The following is a 22,039-nucleotide window of genomic DNA, read 5'->3' as shown; positions in this document are numbered from 1 at the left end:
GTACATTACTCTGGGGCCCATATTTGTATCGATTTTCGAGGTGAAATCAAACAAGGTGAAAGGTGAAAAATTAGTAAATACTTATTTAAGTCAACACATTTGTACCAAGGGAAGCCAACCGTTGGTGGACTAGGGAATTATATGCAATGGACCACATTTCACAACCAGCATACATGCAACTTATGTCACATGTAAATGGCACATATAGATGGTCCGCGTGGATAAAACACAAGCATCAATGACGGACTCACAGATGTAGGGATTCTTCCGTTAGACCTGGATAATGTAATACTAGGAATAATTCAATGCTTTTCATAGTTTCCAAACTTGGACGGGTTTGCACGGACCCAATGCAATTCCGTATCACCTGATTCTATGCACCAAACAGTTTCTCAGGGACTTCGATTGAATAGTGAGGAACACCTACTCCCGATGAAATGATGTCAGATTTGATGGATGAGGGTTTGTACATATCTAAGTACGGAGCCTTTAAAAATAAAATAAAAAAAACTCTGCCCAGCCTGTAGCTCCACTAATCAAATCTTGCCGCATCATCTCACCATTGAAGTGGTTGGTGAGCTCCTCGTCACCCAAGATGGATCCTTTTCCAATTGGGTTGTTGTTGAGATTGTGCATTGGGCCCATCCAGGGCTAACATGCTTCAATCTGTCACTCATGTTAAAAAAGATAAAAGAGTTCAGTTTGGTCCTTTCATCCCCGTGTAGACTTTTGGAAGGTTAAATTTAGTATCTTCTTGTAAATGAAAAATCTTAAGATTCTTATTTTATTTTATTTTTTTCCTTCTAAAAATATCTCTTATTTAAAACGATATTTAAGAAAATAAAATCAAAAGACAGCAGAATCTGAAAGTGAAACGTTGGGACGTTGATATTTGAAATAACACAAGCCATGCAGTCGAACTTCTCGGTAAAAGATAGAAGCTCGGCGGCTGATGGTAAAAGATATCGGTGAACAAAGATTAGAGTGTGGTGTCGCCCCAGTGTACACGTTGCGTACAGGTACTTAAATCCAAACCGTCCAAATTCTGGGACCCACCATCCGTCGTACATACCCCATAAATCACCCCGAGTGAAGATTTAGCCATCTGATTTTTTGTCTGTTTAATTTAGACTGTAGGAACGACTTTTTAACCATTGGTTTGAAGCCCGCCGATTGGATGGTTAGGATTATCAATCATTGTTATTTTTAATCTACGCATCTGCAACGGGCGACCAATTTGTGCGGCTTGGATGGAGATAAATATGTACCACGTGTCCAATGGATGGACTGTGACAGCTGTCATTAATGGTGTCCAATGCACACAATAAGCCAACGTCCACAAACAAAGTATCGTAGGTGGTGGTGCATGGTTGAGAGTGTGCCACGTGGTTGGCCCTGAACAAAACCTCAAAAATCCATCCATCCAATTAGAAGACATCTATAGATTTCGCAAGATAAGGACGGTGGGCGTCTTCCTTCCTCTCTCTCTTCTACTTAAACAACCAAAAAACCTTCTTCTCCTCCCACCCAAATCAACCTCATTTCACAAGCCCATTTCCTACGCTCTCTTCACCCCAGCTTAGATTAGCAACGACCATGGCTACAATGGCACTCTCCTCTCCTACATTGGCTGGGAAGGCCCTCAAGCTCTCTCCCTCCTCCTCTGACCTCCTCGGAGAAGGCCGCATCACCATGCGGAAGACCGGCAAGCCGAAGCCTGTCTCCTCCGGCAGCCCGTGGTATGGGCCAGACCGAGTCAAGTACCTGGGCCCTTTCTCCGGCGAGCCACCTTCCTATCTGACCGGTGAATTCCCCGGCGACTACGGGTGGGACACCGCCGGCCTCTCCGCCGACCCTGAGACCTTCGCCAAGAACCGCGAGCTCGAGGTCATCCACTGCCGGTGGGCCATGCTCGGCGCGCTCGGATGCGTCTTCCCTGAGCTGCTCTCCCGCAACGGTGTCAAGTTCGGCGAAGCTGTGTGGTTCAAGGCCGGTGCGCAGATCTTCAGCGAAGGCGGGCTGGACTACTTGGGCAACCCCAGCCTGGTCCATGCACAGAGCATTCTTGCAATCTGGGCCACCCAAGTTATCTTGATGGGTGCTGTTGAGGGCTACCGCATTGCCGGTGGGCCACTCGGGGAAATAACCGACCCGCTCTACCCGGGTGGCAGCTTCGACCCACTTGGGCTGGCCGATGATCCAGAGGCCTTTGCTGAGCTTAAGGTGAAGGAGATAAAGAATGGACGGCTGGCCATGTTCTCCATGTTTGGATTCTTCGTTCAGGCCATCGTGACCGGTAAGGGCCCACTAGAGAACTTGGCGGACCACCTCGCCGATCCTGTTAACAACAATGCATGGGCCTATGCCACCAACTTCGTGCCAGGCAAATGAGGGAAGTTTGTGGTTGGTTGAGATGCGTGTGAGAGTTTGAACTGATATCAATGTTGTAAATTAGTGATGAATGAAAGAGCGTTTTGCGTAAACCGGTGTGATTTTTGGGTCTATTTTTAATTTCTTATGCTTGCATTTGGAGCCAGTTCTTTAAAGCTTAAAGGCTATGGTTGTTTTACAACTGGGAAAGTTCGGTTTTAAGAGTCAGACAAGTCCCATGCGATTCTTCCGAGTTGACTCGGACTCAGTGTGACCGTATCCGGTCGGACATTGCCGGTCAAAATTGAATATAATGGCCGAGTAATGAGTCAACCTGGGATCTAACGAGTTGGTCTGAGTCACTGAGTCTTAAAACCTTGATGCAAACCACATTAGCCACACCGGCCTATGCAACTTGTCGGAGTCTTAAAACCACTCAGTGACTCAGTCCAAGTCACTGAGCTTTAAAATGTTGATGCAGCCACCTCGGCCACAGCTGCCATATTGGCTTATACTACAGCCAGTTGGAGTCTTAAAACCACTGGGTGACTCAGTCGAAGTCACTTAAGGGGGCGTTTGGATATATGCTAGGTTATTTTAGATAAGCTATTCATGTCATAAGCTACTTATGTTCATTTTTACTTATTCAATGGATAAGTATAATTGGTAAATAATATACTAATCAATTAAAAAGTAAAAAAAAAATATTTTGTTTTCAAGATCACACATAAGTATTTATCTCTCAAGTTTGTTTAGTCCACCATTGTATGTGAGGCCAACCTTTGAGGTTGGCGGTTCATTATGTGGGCCTCACCTTTGATGTGGGTTGTCCATCATGCAGGGCCCACCCTAGATGTGGGTCACTCATTATTAGAGGCTAACCTTTAATGTGCACTAGGGCCCACCTTTGATGTTGGGCATTCATCATGTAGAGCCCACCATCAATGTTATTATTTTTCCCATGGGGCCTACCTTCAATATCCACCAGCTATCCAGTAGAGCATACCTTTAATGTGAACCGTCCATCATGTAGGCCACACCTCTGATGTTGGCCGTATATCATGCAAATACCACCTTAGATATGGGCCACTCATCATTATGTGGGGCCCACCATTATTAATTGCCCATCATGTGGAGCCCACCTTTGATGTGGATTGTCTATCATATGGGTCCCACTTTCAATGTTGGTTGCCCATCATGCGGGACTCGCTTTAGACGTGGGTCATTTCTCAATAGGAGCCGGCCTTAATTTGTGTGGACCATCTATCATGTGTGGCCACCTCAATATGGGCCATTTATCATGTAGTACCCAACTTCACTGTCTACTGCCCATAATGTGGAACCCACCTTTGATGTGAACTGTCCATCATGTAGGCCTCATCTTTAAAATGAGTCGTCCATCATACCAGCTAGCTTTAGATTTGGGATATATATTTATTATTATGGGGCGACCTTTGATGTGGACCATCTATTATGTGGGCCCACATTAAGGTAGGGTCATTCATCATGTGAGGCCCACCTTTGTGTGGACTATCCATCATGTGAGCCCCACCTTTGATGTGGACAGTGCATCATGTGGGGCCTCTTTTGATATGGAATGTGAGAGAGAGCCTGCTTTGACATGATAGGTGAGAGAGAGCACTCTAACATGAGAGAAGTAGAAAAGCAATAAGTTAAGGAGCTAAAAGAAAAAATTTATTGAGATATAAGTAGTTTTTAGAACATAAGTTACTCTTACAATGATGCTTACTAAATTAACTTAATGGCATCTTTAGATTTAGTGAAAGAACAGGAAGAAATACTCTTTTTATTGTTTGTAAACACCTAAAATATAGGAAATGAAGGGAGTTCTATTTTCATACTCAGTTAATTTTTCAAAAAAATCAAATTTTAATTTTCTCACCACCTTCCAAAAGCGTTTCCATTCTCTCTGTCTCCTCTAAAAATTTCTACTAAACTAGCTTGCTATTGTTGGTGCTCCGTAAGTCCCACCATGATGTATGTATTTTATCCACCCCAACCATTCATATTTTCAAATCATTTTAAGGCATGAGCCAAAAAATGAGGCTGATCACCATCATAGGAAAACAATGACAATTGAACGCACATCATTAAAAAATTTCTAAAGCCCACTAATGTTTATTTACCATTCAGCCCTGTTTATTTACCATTCAACCCATTGATAAGGTCACACAAACCTAAATGAAGGGAAAACACTAATATCAGTTTTATTCAAAACTTTTGCAATCACCACTGCTTCTTATGGTAGGTCCATCTGAGATTTGGACATGCATCTGTTTTGGGTTCATCCATAAAATGATCTAGCAAAATGGATTGATGGCATGGATAAAACACATACTATGGCAGGGCCTACAGAGCACCAATCAATAGGGACGCTGTTACAGGCATCGTGATCGTGAATGGGTAACCTGCATTGGGCCTTAAAAACTAGAATTTTGAATAGGCCCGTCCGCCCAGCCCAAAACAGTTCAACCGGGCCGATACTTCCTCAGGCCCGACCCATTGACAGCCCTAACCCGCATTCCAACTTTGTCATTGAAAAATGCTTCCGGTAGTTCAGAGTATATAGATGATACACATGCTTTTAGAATTTGCACGTAAGAAATATAATAATTTAAAAATTGTTGATTCCACTTTAGATGTATCATGAACCTAGCATTACCCTTATTGGACCATCTTCCTAATGAATTGGTGGAAATCTATTCGATGGTTAAAAATGAAAAATATTCAACGGTTCTGTTTCAATAGACAAGTATCCATGAATCAATGGTTACAATTATTCAATGAATCTGATTTTCACCAAGTGACTTGGAGACAATGACTTCTATAGTCTAGCCGACTTAATTTAAGTTAATGAATTCAACACACAATTTCTAAGTTCTTTTATATTAAGCCTGCGAGATTATGCAATAACTCATGTTGGAAGTAGTGATCCCAAAATTTTAAAAATAAGAGCAGGATAACTTTCTTTAATTGAGTTTCACATGGGGCCACCATGTTCTCTTTGTCAAATTCACTCCGTCCATTGGAATTATTCCTAAATGTTAGACAATGGGATAAAAAATCAGTCCTATCCATAATTTAGGTGGGCCATGCTACAAGAAACCATATGAGTAGGATGAACATAAGTTTATGTCTGGTATGTTCCATCTAAACCATTCATTAGATGTCTCTCGTCCCTCTGATAAATACTTCCACCATGTTGTTAAGGCGACACTCTACCTCTGAGTTATAAACCTTCACTGCTCCAACTGAGAGAATAAAAAAAGTGCAGAGACTCAATGAAAGTTACTCTAGCAAATGGAGTTGGCTGCATTGGTAGAGGAAGCAAATCAATTAGAATGGAAACGAAAACATTAGTGAAAATAAAAACGTCAACAAAAATAAATTTTCTTTTTTTCATATATTCCTAGTCAAGGTCCTTGTAGCTCATATCATCCACATAAGATATAAAAAGAAACTCCAGATATTTGATATCTTTATCTTTGAATGAGATCTCAATTCGGCTATGGTTTCATTGGATATCTTATCATTAGAATTCTTCTTTTTTCTAATCTGGTTTCTCCACCACTGCGAACCCCAATTATAATTAACAATTAATATTTCTATATTGAAAAGAACATATTAATTGTTAATTATAAATTAATAGATAATTATTATTTTTAAATATACAATCTTATAATGGATTGGTTAAAAAATTTCAAACATTTTTATGTTAATATCGAGATAATTTCAAGAAAAATAGTAAAAAATTAAAGATTGCGATGGTTTTTAAAACCTTATAATATTGTTGGATAATATAATTTAGATGATTTCTTGCGACAAGTTTGTCAGATTTTTAATCTTAGCGATATGTCACGGTGCTTGTTTGCCATGGGCACAACTTTTTTGATTACTTTCAGGTATCTCCAAAGCATCATGTTAATTTTAATAAAATCAAATCAATGGTCATGATTCCACAGTCAAAATTGTAACATACATATGCATAACGGTATGAACTAAAAAACTACAAACTACAAATGAAATCCAATAAACGGTCTTAATTCCACAGTCAAAATTGTGTGGACCCCACCATCATGCATTTCGAACATCAAAACCGTGAATTTGATGGGTCCCCTTTAAATTATGAGATATCCCAAAAATCAGCCGTATACAGAACTCAGGTGGGCCATAGCATCTAAAACGATGTGAAGACATGCCTAAAACATATAAAGGCACTTGGTGGGGTCAACATGAAAGTTGGATGCGTCTGAAACTTGATCTGACCCCTCATCCAAGTGGGACACACATAATGGATGGGCTGGATTTGTGAACCACATCTCAGTGGGCCCAACAAATGATTATGAATGTTTTAAAGGAGGGAAACCCCTCTCAACTTTTGTACGTGGTGTGGCCCACAAAAGTCACGGATTGAACCATTCCATGGTGAGCCCTAGGCTCACCATGGAATGGTTCATCTAAATGATGGGGTAGATTTTCAACACGCATCATGGTGGGCCCACACAGCTCGACCTCATTGGAAGTTCCCATGAGCTCGACCGCATAGAACCTTTTCCCATATAGGGATAGGTGCTCATGAGTTATACACCTTCAATTTCTCAATGTTTGGTCTTCAAATACCATTTTGAAATGTGCTGGGGTTTTCAAGAATTGGATCGTCTCATCTAAAGAACCTCCCATTAATCATGGTATTGGTAACTTATTCTTCTTGAAATCCTTTAAACAGCTGGAGTGATTGATAACATCGATAAAGGAAATCATATGGTGTGTACTCTGTTATGGGTGGGCCTTATATTAAAAATCAAAATTTACATGAGCCTAACTCTCTAATTTAGGAGACCTTTGAGGATTACAAATGGATGGTTAAAAATGACCGACAAGGGAATGAGTTGAGATCCTCTGGTTGGACAATTAAAACAATCAGGTCAGCCTGTTTTTTTTAAAGCTATGGACCATTGAGGATATGACCCAAAAGATAGATGGTGCAGATCATGAATGGTGCTTATGAAAATTATTAATTATTAAACACTCAGAATTATTTTTTCTTCCTTTTCTCTTGGATTCCATTATTGGAACATTAGAGTTGGAGGTGGACCATTGATCATTTTCATTTGTAACCATTCCGCAGACCGGCCATTAGGATCGTTTGCCGATGCTTAGACAGTAGTCCTTCCAACTGTGCTTATACACGCATCCTCAATACATGCGGCATGCAAGTAAATCCAGACCATCTGAATAATGGGTCCAGTGTGCAATGTGTATGAGTAGCCTGAAAAATCAGGTGGTCATGAAACACACAAGGAAAAATGGTCTACAATCCAAATTAAATAGGAAAAATTGAACGGCCAGGATAACTCGATTAATACAAATTTAGGGGCCGTGATATCATCAACAGTGGACCCATATCTCAAATGGCTCAAATTGTTCCACGTAAACAAAACGATGGACTACATTTCTGTGGATAGTTGCAGCAGATAGAGGGAAGAAGAGGCTGCCAATGAAATCAAAAGAAGACAGATATGACAAAGTATCTGTCATGTGATGTTTGGTGTAGAGAGTGCCAATGGAAGGACCCACTCAAGATCTCGCAATGGCAATCGACCAATGAGCAGACAGAAAGAAATCTCCTTGGATAAAAGACTCACCCCCTATCTCTCTTCTCCCAACTCCTACTTAAATGGATCCACCAAACATCCTCTTACAAACCACAGGCCCAGATAAAGCCCACTTCCTACTCTCTCTTCACCCCAGCTTAGATTAGCAGCAACCATGGCCACAATGGCACTCTCCTCTCCTACATTTGCTGGGAAGGCCCTCAACCTCTCTCCCTCCACCTCTGACCACCTCGGAGAAGGCCGCGTCACCATGCGGAAGACCGGAAAGCCCAAGCCAGTGTCCTCCGGCAGCCCGTGGTATGGCCCAGACCGAGTCAAGTACCTGGGCCCTTTCTCCGGCGAGCCCCCTTCCTATCTGACTGGTGAATTCCCCGGTGACTACGGGTGGGACACCGCCGGCCTCTCCGCCGACCCTGAGACCTTCGCCAAGAACCGTGAGCTCGAGGTCATCCACTGCCGGTGGGCCATGCTCGGCGCGCTCGGGTGCGTCTTCCCCGAGCTGCTCTCCCGCAACGGGGTCAAGTTCGGCGAAGCCGTGTGGTTCAAGGCCGGTGCGCAGATCTTCAGTGAGGGAGGACTGGACTACTTGGGCAACCCCAGCCTGGTCCATGCACAGAGCATTCTTGCCATCTGGGCCACCCAAGTTATCTTGATGGGTGCTGTTGAGGGCTACCGCATTGCCGGTGGGCCGCTCGGGGAAATAACTGACCCACTCTACCCAGGTGGCAGCTTCGACCCACTTGGGCTGGCCGATGATCCGGAGGCCTTTGCTGAGCTGAAGGTGAAGGAGATAAAGAATGGAAGGCTGGCCATGTTCTCCATGTTTGGATTCTTTGTTCAGGCCATCGTGACTGGTAAGGGCCCACTAGAGAACTTGGCAGACCACCTCGCCGACCCGGTTAACAACAATGCATGGGCGTATGCCACCAACTTCGTCCCCGGAAAATGAGAGAAGTTTGTTGTTGGTTGAGATGAGTGTGAGAGTGTGAACTGATATCAGTGTTGTAAATTAGTGATTGAATGAAGGAGCATTTTGCATAACCTGTTGTGATTTTTTAGTCTATTATAGGGTTGCATTTGGAGCGAGATGTTTAGATCATTGGACTTACTTTTCAAAGTTGAAAGTTGTTTACATCTATGGTTTTAAGACTCAGACAAGACCCATTCGACTCTCCGTCTCTTCCACTACTCTTCCGAGTTGACTCGGACTCTGTCTGACACTACCACTAACTCAGTTGGTCTGAGTCACTGAGTCTTAAGATCTTGATGGGCAAGTGAATTGGATTGCAGATATCCAATTCAATCAAGAGGACAGTCGGAGAAAAAACTTTGATACTCTTCTTGTGTGATGCATGATGTGCAGATCGCTTAGAAATTGCGTTTATGGCAAACGAGTAATTTAAGTTGAACTGTCCAGATTATTATTCCAGCCTGGATGTATCATGAACCCAATAATTTTCCTTAATTACTTATCTATATATGGGATTAGTGGACGTTTATTGGACAGTAGAAAATGAATAATATCCAACAACTCTATTTCAAGAAAACAAGCATCCACAAATCAGAGGTTTGGACAGTTTATTAGAATTGCCTCTATGGATAGTGGCATGATCCTGTTCTCGGGAATTTCTTAGCTACCTAATTTCTCAAGAAGTTTTCAGAATTTGAGGTTTTTAACAAGGGTATTATGTGAAAATCTTGCTAAAAATAAAAATAAAAATAAATGTTATAAATTAATAGATCATTTATACTTTTAAATATGTAATTGTATAATGAGTTGGTTAAATTTTTAAAAAGTTCCTCATTAATATCAAGATAATTTCATGACAAAAATATATAAAAAATTTAAAAACCGTCAATAATTTTAAAATCTTACAATATTGCTTAGTTGAATTTTGTGAAAATACCATGAGATTTTTAAGGTCTTGGCAACATTTATCACTATACTTGTATGGTACGGGCACAGCTTCTAAGTAACTTTTAGGTTTCTGCATAGCATTTGTAATTGAGTCAATAGTCATGATTCCATAGCTAAGATTGTGAAACACATGGTAATGAAATCAACTCAAAATTTATAGACTTGAAAAGATATTAATTACATGCCTCTATCTAATCTAATAATGCACAACACTACTCTAGGCAGTCATATTCGATGATAAATGGCTCTTATCATCGCTCCACACATCCTTGCACAATAGATGCCTTTGGCTCACATTCTCCCAAATTGTCCTTCAAGTGTGCTTAGATATAACCCCACACATTTTGAGCTTGGATGGCGAGGGCCACCATTCTCTCTTAGTTATAGACTTAGGATTTGTTTGGCATCTCTTTATTTAATCTACTAATAGCTTAGAGTTACTTTAATAAGAGTTAGAGAATTAAGACTTTTCATTATGGCTCTCGATTTACAATAAGGTCATTTGATAAAATCACTTTTTAAGAATTAAAAAAAATTCTTATTTGAAATAAGCACATTTGGTAAATGGAATAGGAGACTTTTATAGGGGTAGTTGCTATCATTTCAAAAAATTGTAACAACTCCATTTCAAACAAACACATCCTTTTATATGCCTTTCACTTTAGATGTGGGCCGTCCATCGTGTTAGACATTGGATGTGGATTATCCATCAAGTGGAGTTCACCTTTGATGTGTATGATGTGGATCACCCATCATTTGGGTCCAACCTTTGAAGTGGGTTGTTGATTATGTGAGGCCCACATTAGATGTGGACCATTCATTATTAGGGACCGACCTTTGATGTGGACCATCTATTATGTGAGGCCCACCTTGATGTAGGTCATCCATCATGTGGGGCCCACCATCAATGTTAATTGTCCTTCATGTGGGGCCTTACAATGTTCATTACCCATCATGTGGAAGCCATATTTGATGTGTCCATTATGTGGGCCTCACCTTCAAAGTGAGTTTTTCATTATGTACGAGTCTCGCCTTGGACATTGGTAATTCACCATTAGAGGTCAACCTTTGATATGAACTGTCCATTGTATAGGGTCCACCTTGATGTGGGCCATCCATCAAGTGGAGCCCACTTGATGTGGGTTGTCCATCATGTGGGCCATCCATCACGCGGGGCCGACCTTTGATGTCTATTGTTCATCATGTGAGGCACACCTTTTATATATGTGGATCATCCATCATGTGGGCCATCCATCACGCAGGGCCGACCTTTGATGTCTATTGTTCACCATGTGAGGCACACCTTTTATATATGTGAATCATCCATCATGTTGGGTCACTTTGAGTATGAACTATCCATCATGCGAGACCTTGGATGTGGACTGTCCATCAAGTGGGGCTCACTTGATGTGGATCTTCCATCATGTGGGGCCACACTTTGATATGGGTCATCCATCTTGTGAGGCCCGCTCTATCCATTATGTGGGCCCACCTTCAATGTCCACCATCCATCATGTGGGTCCCAACTTTGATGTGTTCCTTCGTCATGTAGGGCACACTTGATGTGTATCATCTATCATCAGGGCCAAGCTTTAATGTGGACCATCCGTCATATATATGGGGCCGATTTTTTATGTGAACAGTGGAAGTAGAATTCATAGTGTGGCCTCGTCGTGTGTTGACATTACTATGTTTTGTGGGCCCCACCATGATGTATGTGTTATATCCGCACTATCCATCTATTTTGCAATATCATTTTAGGTTATGGGTGGCCCAAAAATGAGGTAGATCCAAAGCTCAAATGGACCATGACATAGAAAGCAATTGGAATAATGATGCCCACCATTGAAAGATGTTTCTTTACCATTCAAACTATTCATAAGGTCACACACACCTGGATGAAGGGAAAACACAAATATCAGCTTGATCTAAAACTTCTATTGGCTTAATAAGTTTTCAATGGCAGGCATTCAATCCTCATTGCTTTTTGTGATGTGGTCCACTTAGCTTTAGATCTACCTCATTTTTGGGCTCTTGCCCTAAAATGATCTTGCAAAATGGATGAACGGTGTGGATATAATATATGCATATATGTGAGGCCCACATAACATGGTAACATCAACACGCCATCAGGGTCGGTAGTGTGTGGCACACCACGCAATCCGCTTTCATGAACTGTGCAGTATGTGGGCCCACCTTGATGTCGACCACTCATCATGTGGGGCCCCTCCAATATGAGTCATTCATCATGTGTACCAGAGAGAGAGAGAGAGAGAGAGAGAGAGAGAGAGAGAGAGAGAGAGAGAGAGAGAGAGAGAGAGAGATTTAAAAAGTTTAAAGACAAACTTGTCCAAGAATCAACCCAAAAATGTCCACTGCTTTGGCTAAAGAACCTCTTAGAAAAGAAGTAAACTCTCAATCCCAAAAGGATTAAGAGGTAAAACCTTTTATTTGTAAAATAAATAATGAATAATAGACCATTTATTAAAAATATATTAAAAAAGGATTATTTATTTATTCATTTATTATTTTTTATATAAAAGAAATAAGTTCTCATTATATATACTAGAGATGTGAAGTGACCCCTTGATTTTCTATCTCATCATAAAAATTAAGTCTTATATGAACTCGCTTTCTTGCAAGTGTTAGGTTACTTTAATGTGAAATTTTCTTTTATAATTGAATTTAAAAATTAGGAGCCCAAGTTAATGTATATTAAGGCTGCATTTCGATGCAAATGAAATTGAATTGCGAAAATTCATGCCATTTTTGGATATCATGAATTCCATGCCAAACAACGGAAAAGGAAAATGTCTTTTTCTTTGATGGGATAATGTATGTTGATTAATTAATTTGGTAGAGGTGTATTCCACGTTAATCTTTATACTTTTCCCTCAAGTTTAATTTTTTATAAAAGAAAGTAAACGATCGATAGGAATATTAGATTTTTCGTTGCAATCCAAACAACAACTCTAAAATGGAACTCATATTTTAATGGTGCTAATGAAAATTATTATTGAATAATAATAATAATTATTTTTCTCATAGATTCCACCTATCCAAACATGCCTTCAATGTAATCAAGAGGAAGTTATTGGAGTATCGAAGTTGGTTGTGGACCATTGATCATTTTCATTTGTAACCATCCATTTCAAGGCAGGCAGACAGACCGTCAGGATCATTTGTCATTGCTTGGACAGTAGCCCATTCACTGTGCACATACACATATCCTCAATACATGAGGTATTCAAGCCAATCTAGACCATCAGAATACACATATCCTCAATACATGAGGTATTCAAGCCAATCTAGACCATCAGAATCACGAGCTCCACTGTGAATGAGTAGGCTGAAAAATCATGTGGTCATCAAACACACAAGGAACAATGGTTTACAATCCAAATTAAATAGGCAAAATTGAACGGCCAGGACAACTCGATTAATAAAAAATTATGGGCCGTGATATCATCAAAAGTGGGTCCACATCTCAAATGGCTCAAATTGCTCCACGTATGCCCCCTGAACAAAACGATGGCTCACATTGCTACGGATAGTTGCAGCAGATATGGGGAAGAAGGGGCCACCAATGAAATCAAAAGAAGACACATAGGACAAAAGTAGCTGTTCTGTGATACTTGGAGTAGAGGCTGCCAATGGAAGGGGACCCAATCAAGATCTCGCAATGGCAATCGACCAATGAGCAGACAGAAATCTACTCGGATAAAATACTCACCCCCTATCTCTTCTTTCCCAACTCCTATTTAAACGGTCCACCAAACATCCTTCTTACAGATCACAAGCTCAGCTAAAGCTCATTTCCTACACTCTCTTCACCCCAGTTTAGATTAGCAGCAACCATGGCTACAATGGCACTCTCATCTCCTACATGGGCTGGGAAGGCCCTCAACCTCTCTCCCTCCTCCTCTGACCTCCTCGGAGAAGGCCGCGTCACCATGCGGAAGACCGGCAAGCCCAAGCCAGTCTCCTCCGGCAGCCCGTGGTATGGCCCAGACCGAGTCAAGTACCTGGGCCCTTTCTCTGGCGAGCCGCCTTCCTATCTGACCGGTGAATTCCCTGGTGACTATGGGTGGGACACTGCTGGCCTCTCCGCCGACCCCGAGACCTTCGCCAAGAACCGTGAGCTCGAGGTCATCCACTGCCGGTGGGCCATGCTTGGTGCGCTCGGGTGTGTCTTCCCTGAGCTGCTGTCCCGCAACGGGGTCAAGTTCGGCGAAGCCGTGTGGTTCAAGGCTGGTGCGCAGATCTTCAGTGAGGGCGGGCTGGACTACTTGGGCAACCCCAGCCTGGTCCATGCACAGAGCATTCTTGCCATCTGGGCCACCCAAGTTATCTTGATGGGTGCTGTTGAGGGCTACCGCATTGCCGGTGGGCCGCTCGGGGAAGTGACTGACCCTCTCTACCCAGGTGGCAGCTTTGACCCACTTGGGCTTGCTGATGACCCTGAGGCCTTTGCTGAGCTTAAGGTGAAGGAGATAAAGAATGGACGGCTGGCCATGTTCTCCATGTTTGGATTCTTCGTTCAGGCCATCGTGACTGGTAAGGGCCCATTAGAGAACTTGGCAGACCACCTCGCCGATCCGGTTAACAACAATGCATGGGCGTATGCCACCAACTTCGTCCCTGGCAAATGATGGAAGTTTGTGGTTGGTTGAGATGAGTGTGAGATGTGAACTGATATCAATGTTGTAAACTAGTGATTGAATGAAAGATCATTTTGTGTAACCTTCTCCCATTTTTTAGTCGATTATTCATTTATTATGCATGCATTTGGAGCCAGTTCTTTAGATCGTTGACTTACTTTTCGAAGCTGAAAGTTCTTCACATCTATGGTTTTAAAAATCTGGCAAGTCCCATTCGACTCTTCCGCTATTCTTCTGAGCTGACTCGAACTCAGTGTGACCCTATACCATCTGACATCACCTATCAGAATTGAAAATATCAGCCGAATCATGACCCAACTTAGGACTAACGAGTCGGCCTGATCAGTCACCCAGTCGGCCCCATCAACCTATGCAACCAGTTGGAGTCTTAAAACCACTCGCTGACTCGGTCCGAGTCACCGAGTCTTAAAACCGTGACACAACCACATCAGCCACGTTTGGATGCGCAAGTGAATTGGATTGCAGACATGCAATTTTATCAAGAGGACCTTGGAGAAAAACTTTGATACTCTGCTAGTGTGTGATGCATGATATGCAGTCCCTTAGAAATTGCATACGTCGCATACAAAGTCGAACTGTCTAAATTATTATTACTGTGTCGATGTATCATGAACCCAGTGATCATCCTTAATTGATTATCTATATATCAGATTAGTGGACGTTTATTTATTGGACGGTCGCAAAGGAATAATATCCAACTGTCCTATTTCAACAGAACAAGTATCATCGAATCAGAGGTGATTTGTGGACCACACATCATGTGGGTCTAACTTTCAAAATGGGTCGTTGATCATACGGGCTTTGCCTTAGATGTGGACCATTGATCATTAGGGACCGACCTTTTTTGTGAACTGTCCATTATGTGGGGCCTATCTTGATGTAGGTTATCCATCCTGTGGGGCCCACCATCAATATTAATTGTCCTTCATGTGGGACCCTTCAATGTCTAACGCCCATCACATGGAGCCCACATTTGATGTGTCTATTGTGTGGGCCACCTTTGAAGTGCATTGATCATCATGCAGGACCTGCTATGGATGTGGGTGATTTATAATAAGGGGCCAACCTTTGATATGCATTGTCCATTTTGTGGGGCCCACCTTGATGTGGATCACCCATCATATGGAGCCCACTTGATGTGGGTCATCCATCATGTGGGGACCACTTTTGATGTCGACTGTCTAACATGTGGGGCACAACTTTTATGTGGATCGTCCATCATGTTGGGCCACTTTGCATATGAATTGTCCATCATATGAGACCTTAGATGTGGACCGTCCATCAGGTGGGCTCCCTTGATGTGGATTGTCCATCGTACGCAGCCACACTTTGATGTTAATCGTACATTATGTGGCCCCACCTTGATGTTGAACAGTCACAATGTGGGGATCCACCTTGAATATGGGTCATATGGCCCACCTTTGACGTCAACCTTCCATCATGCAGGCCCACCTTCAACGTCCACCATCAATCATGTGGGTCCCACCTTCAAAGTGGAATGTCCATCAAGTGGGCCCAGTTGTTCATCATGAGGGCACCGCCTGGACATAGTCCTTTCAGGCAGTGAGACCTGGAGTTGGTCAAGGTACAAGGGCCAAGCCATAGAAGGTACCGCGAGACGACCAGAAGCAGAGGGGGAAGTAGAGGAGGGCAATATCAAAATTATTTACAAAGTTCAACGGCAAACTTGTCCATGTCTGACTGCAATAGCAAATTCTTTAAAAAAGTAAACTCTCCGTTCCAAAAAGGAGAGGTAAAAGCTTTTCACAAATGATTAATAGGCTATTACTAAACAATCTATTTTGAGAAAAAAATTGTGTTTTGTTTTTCATAAATAAGCAAAAAGCTCTTAATAGTAGAAATGTCAAACAATCCCTTAGATTTCCTATCTCATTAAAAAAACTAAGTCCTATGTAGACTCTCTTCCGTACAAGTATTAGTTTGCTCCAATGTGAAAGCTTCCTTTTATAATTGAATTTTAAAATTTAGCTTTCAAAAAATCAAATGTGCATATGTATTGTAGACACCCCAACTTGGGTGAAGCGGATTGCCAGTTGTTCATCAGTCGGCGGACACCTGGTGCCGCAAATCTTCCCTTGGGATTTCTAACAGATCCTGCATGTAAAAAAAATTGCCAAGTGTTTGTCAATCGTCCATTAGCCAACGTTTTACTAGCATATATAAACAACACTTGTGAAAAGGGTGGGTGAATAGGACTATGCCAAAATAAAAGATTGTTGAACAGAAATAATAAATAATTGAATCAAACGCAGATCTCGATTAAAATGGTATTGAGAAATTGATTCAAACTTTTTTCAAAGGATAACCTTACACTGAAAACAAATATTTATTATAGGACAACCTGATTTCTTAAACTCAATAAAGATTAAGATCACAAACTAAAATAAGAGGCAAATAATAGAAGTTATCTATTACAAGCATTCACCACATGTACATGAAAGAAAGGATTACAAACATTCATCACACATCTATCACATACATCATCATCCACCACAAACACCAATAGTTATAGTGGTTCGGTGTGTAGACCAATTCTCAAACAGCCACACCTACTCCACTCTTAATAATCACAACCCACGTGATATTGGCGTTCACTATGAAACAAGGTTTTTTCAAGTTCACCTTAAAACCTATACAGTTGTGTTTTCAATTGGGCTTACACAATCAAACCCCGTGCTGAGATTTTTTGGCTGATCTCGGTCAAAACCAATGTAGAGATTTTTCTGGCTAATCTAAAAAAAAATCAAAAAGCAAATAAAAAGTATTTATCTTCTTCTTAAAGATGCTACTTGATGTAGCCCGTAAAACCGCTTCACTTGATGTAGATGTTTAATGTTCAACAAATATAATTAAGGGTTTTAGGTTCTAAATAGATTTTAAATTATCTCAAACCTTAGGCTACTTGTTTGAATTCCTTAGATCTCAAAGGTAGAGTGAAAACTTTCTTTAAAAAAATCATATTAACAATGCAAAAATCAAGGAATTATAAAAACAAATAAGTTATTAAAAGGATCTAAAATTATCAGACTATAGCTTGATAATGACGGAGACTTTTCTCTGAAAGTGGAAGCTTTCTATGGCTTAATTGAATAATTTGGAATGAGAAAAGACCTCTATTTATTAGCTGAAAAATAGTTGGTTTCCTTTGACTGGTCTAAGGTCTCCTTCGACTGATCTAAGGTCTCCTTCAACTGGTTTTAGATTCAACAAAATTTCAAATTTTCTGTCACGATCAGATAAAATTGACCTATGACTGGTCGAGTGGCTTCCTCGACTGGTCATGAGATGTAAAAATATATTGCTAGAGTTCGAGTTGAGCTCCCCACGACTGGTTGAGCAGATCTCCACAACTGATCGAATAGGGTGCTCGACTGGTCGAGGATCTACTAGAAAAACTCAAAATTTGAGTTTGAAACCTGGACTGGTCGAACTAGAGCCTGGACTAGTTGAACATAGGTTAGGACTAGTCGAATTTTAGTCTATTCAAAGTGTAATAACCTGTAACGTCCCGAATTTTTTCCCAACTTGGCAATGGACGTCCTTGGATGTAGAACTACCCTAGGACCTTATTCTGTTGTAATTAGGGTGTAATTTAGTTAAGTATTAATAGCTTGAATCACTTTCTATACAAACTACAAAGGCCCAAGTACCACCTTAGGCAGAAATCAAATAGGACCAAATCCTTTAGAAACTAAACGAGAATTAATTTAGCGCTAAACTAGATTCTCTATGCAATTAGCACTAATTACTTTAAATATGATCTGCAAGACCCAAGCCGTGCAGTATCATTGACGCTGCATTATCCTGAAATATAGAATCCATCCCTAAACCCGGTTGCTCTCGGGAGCGTACCAAAACTCTGTATCGGACCTGGACCGCACGTCGAAAGTCCGATAATCGCAAAACTATACAGTTATGACTGCATTACTGGACTTGACAACTCTCTCAGAAATCAAGTCTTAATTGTGTCTAGAAATGCATAATTTGAGCCTGGAGCGAAGTGTGTGAGAAACGTGAAAATATTTAGAAATAAAATCCGAATTTAAGTAATTTGAGTCGTGTCGCTTGCGTGCCAAATATAAGGATTCAGATCGTCAGAATTTGACCTAAATACACCCTTGGATTAGGGAAAATGTCCTACACATGTCGGTGTACTTGTGGCCCTGATCGAGTGCCCGTGACCGTTGAACTGAAACTGGTCCGCCACGGCTGATCTGTAAATCCGATCGGAACGAAAACTTAGCCTGAACTAGATCTATGGTCAAGAGCTTAAGTCCGACCACACGTGGAAAAGGGGCCACCAGAAGTGCTCCGTTGGACCGGAACAGTCCGTATTTAGATATAACCTAAGTATACCTTGGCCCTGGGGTCATTTCCATTAGTCCTGGACCTATATAAGAACCTTAAACCCTCTTTCTCTCATTCCATACGATTTTGCAACCCTAGGAGAGAGAAGAGAGCAAAGAGAGAAGGAAAGAGAGAGAAAGTGAGAGAGTAAGTGGGAGAGAGTTCCTGGTATCCGAGCCCATCGCTCCACGTGCTGAATCGACCTATCTGTATCGCTATACTGGCGATTCTGATTCCATTTTCGGGTAAGAAATCCTAACCCTAATCTGTTTTAGGGATTCAGGTAGAGTAAATGGTGAAATAGCTGACCTGTTTCATGCTATAGGTTGTCGTTGTGCCATAAACAAAGACTTAGTGTTTAAACTGAGTTCGTTACGCGTTTATCGGCGAAAGGTGCGGACTATAAACGTTTAGGTTATGGTTTTCAAGGCCTTCAATGTCAGTAATGGTTTATGACTGACTTGATTACTGTCACATGTGATTAGATGCGATGTTTCCCGTATATTACACATATATGTAAACTATGTTGATTTTAATGCCTTCCATGTGTTTGTTGAAATGCTTAAATGAATATGAAATTATGATTTCTGCTTGCCATGATTATTGTTTGAGAATACATGCTTGTTGTATGGGTGACAACTCCTTAGTGGAAGGATTTGCTATAATATAGGTTATAACTAATTTATTTCATATATGATGGAATGTGTAGACTAAGTGTTTGATGAAATGTTTGAATGAGAAATGGTCCAATGAATTGTATTTATTTAGGGCGTTGAGATAGGATTTCCCAACTACCTTACCTAGGTATATAATTTCCTCCATGTAGTCTTAATTTCAACTATGTGGTTTATGTATAAAATGCACATGTATAATAACATATTCTATGTGATTATAAAATGTCTGAATGAGGTATTGTTCATTGAACTGTATTTAATAAGGGTGTTGAGATAGAATTCTCAGCTACCTTATCTATATGTATAGTTTCCTTCATGTAACATAATTCCGATTATGCAAATTTATGGATGAAATGCAATATATGGAAATATGTGCAATGTGTTTGATGAAATGCTCGAATGAGATTCATGTTGAAAATGTTCTCTAAATGCTTATATGATTATCAAATGTCTCCATATGCTTTATCTGAATATGATTGGGACTACTATGTAGTCCAGACAATCGGTAACAATTCCTATTTTAGTGGCCGCATTAGTCTCGCCACAATTGACACGTTCGGTGAATCCGAGTCGTACGATGATCGTCGACAATGGTACCTTTTCGATTAATTCAGCGTACGCTCGTACCAGTCAAGCTCGTCAAGTAACCCGATTGACCCGATGTATGTTCACCATGTATGGACGCTACTGCTTGAATCTAAGGTACTAAACTCACCAGTAGAAAACCCTTTTAACCTTGGTACCTCGATCCACTAAGACTCATGAGCCGGGCATGGTAGTATGGGACACCGTGGTCAAGCTGTCGGCCTACGCTGGGATGACGAGCCTCCCCGTAGTGACCAGTGAGCAACCCAAACTCGTGAGCCGAATACGGTGGTATGGGATACTGTATTCGAACTGTTAGTCTACCCTTGCGCAGCCTGGCTGTGGTCCCCAGTCCGGTTGGTGACGAGCCTTCGAAAATAGACTGCCAGTTAGTAGGGTGTGAGTGGTAGCGACCTCGAGTATACTCTGAGACTGCGTTGAGGCGACGAGTCTTTCCGTAGCAACCAGAGTACAAACTAGGCCTGCACTGATAAGGTGACGAGCCCTTTGCAGTGACCTAGAACCGAACATCGTATGAGAATTGATAGGACTGACGACCCTAGAATGGATCATTGTTTGAGTATTGATATAAGGGAGGTACCTTAGCTTCCCAATCTTGCTGTATTAAAAGGACTAATAAGAACTTGGTAATCACGTTCATACACCACACTATATGTGTCGTTTGGCGTTGGGCAGAGCACTGAGGAAGTGACTGACATGTGCGACCGTTAGATGAAGATCGCAGAGGGAGTGCAGGTGAGGGCATGCATCATTTATACATACCATTCTTGCATTAATCAGAGTACTTAGGGATGTTTGATTGTATTATTTTATCATTACTGCTTGACTGAATTGATAATATGTTAACCTTTGCTTTATTATTCCACTGAGTTGATCACTCACTCCCACGTTACGGGACGGTGTTTTAAACACCAACTAGACCCTGTTGTAGGATCAAATGATGGCGTAGCCTGCGAGGTGGAGCCGGACTCTGAGGATGACGAGGAGGCATTCTCATATATGCAGTATTCAGGCGAGTTCATATACACCGTTCTGATCGACGGGGCTTCAGAGCTTATACTTGTACTGGACCATCATTTCTTATGGATATTTTGTATCTTGAAACAGTACTTGTAACTATTTAACTTGGAAATGCATTCATACTTTGGGGACCTACAATGATTTATATATTTTATACTCTGATTACAGTCTTCCGCTTGTGTAAATTTAACTGTCCATGGAGTATGATCTGCTGATTTAGCTTAATCTCATTCATGTTTTATGCACTAACATGGACAACATTAAATCATCATTATGTATGTTGCACAAGTGATGTGTTGGAACTTGGGAGTTGGGCACCTGCTCGACCCCCGATTTTTAAGGCGTTACATAACCCGTAGATAATATGCATAAGAAAAGACCTAAACCTAGGTCTTTCTAAGGTCACTTATACCTGAATCATTGGACATTGAACTCAAATCTTTAGTAACTTCAGATCTTTTACTTGAAGTAGAATCGCATTAGAAGCTTGAACTTGAAGTAGACTCGCTTTAGAAGACTTATCTTAGTAGCTTGATCTTCATGTCTTGTACTTCAAATCTTCATATGATGATGATCTTGAAGGTGAACTTTCAATCATATGAACAAGTCACATTCTAAATTGTTTTGTCTTACCGAAATTTGACAACAAGGGGTGCTTAATACATTATAGCACTTACAACTTGCCCGGTGTTCAGAAGAGGCGGAAGGTAGCAAAGAAAATTGTCTAAAATTCTGAGAGGTTTCTATTAGTTTCCTTAATGCCTG

The 22,039-nt window shown here is 41.2% G+C and overlaps 1 protein-coding gene and 1 pseudogene across 1 annotated transcript; both read left to right on the top strand.

Moving 5' to 3' along the window:
* The first annotated feature begins 1,500 nt into the window (after positions 1–1,500).
* On the top strand, positions 1,501–2,483 carry LOC131245640 (chlorophyll a-b binding protein of LHCII type 1-like). Its single transcript, XM_058245228.1, has one exon. The coding sequence runs from the start codon at positions 1,597–1,599 to the stop codon at positions 2,389–2,391; it is 795 nt and encodes a 264-aa protein (XP_058101211.1). The 5' UTR covers positions 1,501–1,596; the 3' UTR covers positions 2,392–2,483.
* Positions 2,484–8,081: 5,598 nt separating this feature from the next.
* On the top strand, positions 8,082–14,663 carry LOC131245639 (chlorophyll a-b binding protein of LHCII type 1-like; annotated as a pseudogene).
* The last annotated feature ends 7,376 nt before the right edge of the window (positions 14,664–22,039 follow it).

The sequence above is a fragment of the Magnolia sinica genome, chromosome 5, assembly GCF_029962835.1.
Source record: "Magnolia sinica isolate HGM2019 chromosome 5, MsV1, whole genome shotgun sequence".
Classification (NCBI taxonomy): domain Eukaryota; kingdom Viridiplantae; phylum Streptophyta; class Magnoliopsida; order Magnoliales; family Magnoliaceae; genus Magnolia; species Magnolia sinica.
The sequence above is the reverse complement of the archived record's forward strand: the minus strand, read 5'-3'. Positions and strand labels throughout refer to the sequence as shown.